Source organism: Typopeltis vanoorti, chromosome 20 (genome assembly GCF_054136105.1).
Source record: "Typopeltis vanoorti isolate ZY-2024b chromosome 20, IOZ_Tvanoo_1.0, whole genome shotgun sequence".
Lineage (NCBI taxonomy): Eukaryota > Metazoa > Arthropoda > Arachnida > Uropygi > Thelyphonidae > Typopeltis > Typopeltis vanoorti.
In genome coordinates this window covers 102,470,219-102,476,218 of record NC_143568.1, presented here as the reverse complement: position 1 = coordinate 102,476,218, position 6,000 = coordinate 102,470,219, and the positions used below count along the sequence as shown (strand labels likewise).

The 6,000-nt window shown below is 36.9% G+C and overlaps 1 protein-coding gene across 2 annotated transcripts in view; it reads right to left on the bottom strand.

Annotated features, from left to right (window-relative positions):
• Positions 1-1,246: 1,246 nt before the first annotated feature.
• LOC150095728 (arylsulfatase J-like) overlaps positions 1,247-6,000 on the bottom strand; it is a 150,863-nt gene continuing 146,109 nt past the window's right edge. For both annotated transcript variants that reach the window (XM_090409768.1, XM_090409769.1), the window contains exon 10: positions 1,247-1,524. In XM_090409768.1, coding sequence (XP_090265894.1) covers positions 1,390-1,524 — 135 coding nt within the window. In that variant the 3' untranslated portion in view covers positions 1,247-1,389. The remainder of the gene's footprint in view (positions 1,525-6,000) is intronic.

The window sequence follows — 6,000 nt, the reverse complement described above, 5'->3', positions numbered from 1 at the left end:
CATTGATACTTCCACATTTGGATTACTGTGCTCAGGTCTGGTCACCTGGATTCCTTGGAGATGAGGAGGCTGTGGAGAGGGTTCAGAGAAGAGTGACCAAGTTGGTGAGTGATATAAAAAATGCTCCCTACATTGATAGATTGAGAGCTTGTGGATTGCAGAGATTGGCTGATAGGCAAAGAAGAGGGGATATGATAGAAACATTCAAATTACTAAAAGGTTTTTATAGGATTGATGCAGGGGAAATGTTTCAGCTGTGTGATAGTGATGGAAGAACAAGAGGTCATCTCTGGAAATTAAAGAAGAGAGTGGTTAACAAAGGTGTCAGAACAAGGTTTTTTGCCTGGAGGGTGGTGAATGAGTGGAATTCATTGCCTGACTTTGTTGTGAGCTCTTCATCTGTAAATGAATTCAAGAAGAGATATGACAGATATTGTTTTGCTAGTTTGGGTCTCCCACGATGAGTCTACTGACTCCATGGAGATACCCGTAATAATAATAATAATAATATAAGTGCTACTACACTCTCTCTCTCTCAGTATTTGTTGTCTTCCCTGCCTGAAGTTAAAATTTTGTACTGTCCGTGGTGAATTCTCTTTCCAGTCCATCTGGTTTTTCACAGTTGAATCACTTTCCATCTGTAGTTGTCTTATTCATGCAGTAGCATTTCCAATGCTCTTTCCTGAGGAAGGGTTCTTACATTCCATATTCCTATGCTTATGTTTTTACTGTCTGCTAGGTGATGTTTTGTTTCAATAACATATTTTTCGTCTTCACTATCTTGGTTCCCTAATAATTAGTGGGCGCAATCTTTATTTGACTGGGCAATGGTTGAGCCAGCATGCATCTTTAGGTTGGTTTCAGTGGTTAAGTTTCGTCAAGTGTCAACCACAACTCCTTGACCTGAATTCAGCCGCTCCAAACATGGAGCACAGATGCTGTTTGCAGCTGATTTGTTGAATACAGTCACTGCTTGAGATCACCATATCTGGCTACCCTCACTTAGTTTGGCCTGTGGGTCGACACAGTTTACCGGGGTGTGGCCGCTACCAGTTTACAGTAGCTTCTTGGAGCCATAAGTGAGAGTTGGGTGTCCAATGAGAACCAATCCATCTGAACCACAATTATGTATGACTGTCCAAGTGGAGTGGTACTATCTCTCCTTGACACCCCATAAATTTAACCCATGTGTGGGTTATATTTAGTTTTCTTTTGATGTTTGTATATGCAAAATGAAAGCTATATCCACAGGCTTAAAATTCTCTTTATTATCATATGGTAAATTCTATTAAACAGTAATGAGCATTAGCATAATATAAAACAATTATGTATTAAATCTCGGAGTAAAATTATCCATAGACTTCAAGAGGTTGTGATTACTCTATTGTATTAGACATAATCCATCCAATTTATCCAAGCATATCCATTATACTTGGGATCAGATCTTGGATCTGGTGGCATATTACCAGGGGGCACAGCTGTTATATTATAAAATTCAAGTCTTTGTAGAAGATACTTCACCATCTGAAAGATAAAAAAAAAAATTGGATGATATCTGTTTTTTTTTCTGACCAACAAATGCAAGGTTACAAGACCTATACCACATCAGTGCTGAGCAAAGATTTTTTTTTTATTATATTTTCATTGTTATAGGACCTCCACAGAGTCAAGTGTAGGAGATTTGCTTAAGATTAATCCATTGCATTGTACTGCACCCAGATTTGGTCACCTTGGTTCCTTCTTGATGGGGAGGAGAGGATCCAGAGGCGAGTGACTAAGATGATAGCGGGTCTATGGAATGAACCATATGAGAACAGGTTGAAGATTTGTGGGTTGCAGAAACTAGTTGATAGGAGGAAAAGGGGAGATATGATTGAGACATTCAAATTGCTTAAGAGTTTCTATAGGATTAATTCAGAGGATATTTTTGAGATCAGGACTGATAGTGGGAGAACTAGGGGACACCTATGGAAGCTGGGCAAGAGTGTGGATAGCAGGGGTGTAAGAGCTGGGTTCTTTATTTTTAGAGTGATAAATGAGTGGAATAAGCTGCCAGAGTCTGTTGTGGGTGCTACAATGGTGAGTGAGTTCAAGGCAAGGTATGATAGATACTGCGAGAATGTCGTATAGTTGTGTGGACATGATGTTTAGGGCCTCCTTCGATGAGTCTAAAGACTCCCTGGAGGCACCCGAAATAATAATAATTGTATGCCCAAAATCATTCTACATCTAAATTTTCACTAAACCTCTTGTTCGCCTCTAAAGCAATGCATTTTATGCAAAGAAACCAACTTTTCAGTTTATTTGCATGCAAGTGGTCTCTGGACTACTACTTGCTTTCTTATTCATATCCCTTGTGTAACTTCTGGGGATAGCATGTGTTGAGGCTTAAGCGCTGTGAAATGTTAGAGGTTTAATGGAATATTAACAGCGCTGAGAAAGGATTAAAGCTAATTTTAATACTTCCAATATTTCGTCTCCGTCACAGAGACATCTTCGGGGATTATAAAAACTTTTTGTAACAGAGGGATCTCTGAGATCCCTCTTTACATCCCAGGCCACCTGCCAATGCCCATAGAGGGCACACCACCTAGATAGGACTTTAGTTTTTAGTATTGTATTTGTGTGCGGGTTGTTACAAAAAGTTTTTGTAATCCCCGAAGCTGTCTCTGTGATAGAGACGAAATATTGGAAGTATTAAAATTAGTTTTAATCCTTTCTCAGTGCTGTTAATATTCCATTAAACCTCTAACATGAATTCTAGGGATAGCATTTTTCTCTTACCCTTTAAAAGAAAAAATCACAGCAGTGATTATTAAATACTTCTCAGAAGTTTAAATATTTTAATCATATTACTAGAGGAAAACCTCGCTTAATGCAATTAATTAATCCATCAGCATAAATTTGGGGAAAAAAATGTATAATCTATTTTACATCAATTGCTTAAATTTTTATTTAATGACTAAACACTTGATTAAGCTACTTTTTTTTTTTTTTTTTTTACAAAAAATGAAGTAAAGATGTTTGAATAGTGCTCGACTTTTTCATCTTGTCATGCAATTTGCGATATCTAGCGATCACTTTATCAAGATTTCGGTGGATTTCACAGCTTCATTCCATATCAGGATCAGCATCAAACAATTTCCTTAGCATGCTTAATCTGATTGAAAACTAGCTCAAGTTCTCTTGCAGTTAGCTTCTTAGTCGTAACATTATCTTCATATGGAGGCTGTTCTAGTTGAAGGAGATCATTCTCACTTAACTGTTCTGAATGGGAATCGAGGCAGTTTCTCACATCTTCATTATTCATTTCATTAAATTGAAGTTCTTTTCCAATTGTGCTGATTTCTTTAATAATGTTATCAGCTGGATTATTAAAACCAATGAAATCATTTGTACAGTGAAGTAAGACACGCAGCTCCTTTATTACTGCAGCTTTATCAGTCTTTCCTTTTTCCATATCATTGGTGAATATAATAAAGCCTTATAGGTATCTAAATTAATACAAAATGAAGGAAAAGCATTTGAGCAAGTTCTAAAACTGAGATTACACATACTCTTGTGATGATAGCTTTGAGTCAACTGCTGAGTGTTGCCGGCCACTTGTTGCAGATTGGTGACAAAAAATCACATTAACTGCTTAAAGTGGGAAATAGTATCATTTTATTCACTCGTGCTAATTGATTATTGTGTATATCAAATTCGGAAGGTTTTCCTGTACTTTATTTTTTCTACCAAATTGTGCAGACTGCATGCTTTCAATCTATTCTCAAAGCCAACCTTCCACAGTCCTGAAATTATTTTTGTTGCTAGTCGAAATCTAGCAAATAGATCTGAAAAAAATAGTTCCAATTGATATAATGGAACCATCATATGATTGATGCCTGCGGCAATCCTCCTGGTTGTCTTTTCAGTATGCCCCCCCCACCTTGAACTTCAACTGTCTCATTCTCATTATCCAAGAATCCCTTGCCTGCTCTGATATATAGTTCCACAAACAGTATGTAGCCTTCCATCTGTATCGAGAAGTTCAAAATCATACACTTAGATATGTTAAGCTGGTATTCCCACACATCTGCACCTTATTTAAATTCTCTTGAAAAGCCACAAAGTCAGTACCAATAGTAATAATCCTCTCCAGCTTTACCATCATCCAAAAAATAACTAAATATCTCTCTGCAATCCAATAACATTTTCAATGTTCACTTCTATCTTCAATATATGCATTTATATTATTATTGAAGAGGCTCCAAGAGTTAAGGGAGGTTACACATCATCCACATCACTTATCATGCCTTCTCTTAAATTCATTTGCTCTAGATGCTCTTACCACTTCAAGAAGCAAACTGTTCCACTCACTCATAATGAAAAATTCCATACCACCCTTTCAGAAGTTTATAGGCTTCTGGTATTGTTATGTTCCATCGAGTTGTTTTCGACTCCTGATGATCCCACGAACATACACTCTCCATTCAGATCTGTCCCAGACCATGTCTTTCAGAATTTCCAGGCACACTCCAGTTGCTTCTTTAACTCCATCCATCCATCTAATTCTTGGTCTTCCTCTTCTCCTGCTTCTATCAGCTTTAGCATGCATCATCATCTTCTCCAGACTGTCATTTGCTCGCATAATATGTTTGAAGTATGACAATTTTTGCTTGATAATCACAGCTTTGAGGCGGCAATCTGCCTTTATTCTGTCTATCACTGATTTATTCGTTTGCTTTGCAGTCCATGGTATTCTTAGTAAGCGTCTCTAAACTCATAATTCAAATGCCTCTATCTTCCTTCTTTCACTCTTTCTCGAGGTTAAACTTTCACATCCATATAGCACCACAAGGAATACCATTGCTTTCACGATTCTGATTTTTGTTGTGAGGCTAATATATTTAAAGATCTTGCTTAAATTTGTCATTGCTTTTTTTCCGAGTAATAATCTTCTTCTAACTTCTTCAGTACAATAACCATCTTCATCAATTCGGGATCCTAGGAACACAAAATTGTTAACTGCTTCCATTTTCTCCCCATCTACTTCAAAATCATCAAGTTCACATGTTGCCATAACTTTTGTCTTTTTGAGGTATACCCCTCTTTCTCCTGTATATTTTCTGCAGTCAACATGCTCTCAATTTGTTTTTGTAATTATGTTCCATAATCCTGATATCTTTAACTGTTGAGATGATAATCACTGTTGTGATTTTTTTTAACTTCTACTCCTCAGACCCCAGGAGACCAAAACTTCACAGCAGTCCAGATTTGACAGTATCAAGGCCTTGTAAAGAGACATCCTTACATGTTAATGTTCACTTCAGCATCATAATTATCCTCTAAGTTGTATTTGCAACTTTTTCTATGTGGCCTTTGAACTTCAGATCTGTATCCAGATCTGTTTCTCCAAGTATAATCCCATTGGATACCTAATCCTGCCAACGTACATAACTTGACACCTACTAACATTAAATTGACAACCATTATCATTTGCCCTCATTTCTAGCATATTCAACTCATCCTGTAAATGCTGTGTTATCAGTGGTATCACTGATTGCCTGCCTATATCTCTGTATCATCATCAGCAAACTGTCGAACATCTCCAGTCAGGTCCTTTCCCCATATCATTAATACACTGGAACCCAAAAGCTAAGGACAAACTACATTTTTACCCCTATACATGAAAAACGTTTCATGACTACAGCCAAATGTGGACATAAATTTATTGCCAGCATAATAATAAATTATATTACATAAAAAATGTGTTCTAAATTTTGTACAAATTAAATTGCAATACGTTTTTGGAAAAAATTAGAATTAATGTACAGTGCTTACAGAAAACCATGTGGAGAGACATTTCAATATGGAATATGTATACCCCGAACTGTGATGCAGCTCTCATAATGTTGTACCATGCTTAGTACCAAGTGATTTAGTAGTTCTTGAGGCAAACTGGCCCACTCCTCCTGTAGAGTAAGTATAATTCCTTGTTGGTTTTCTGTAAGGGAATTT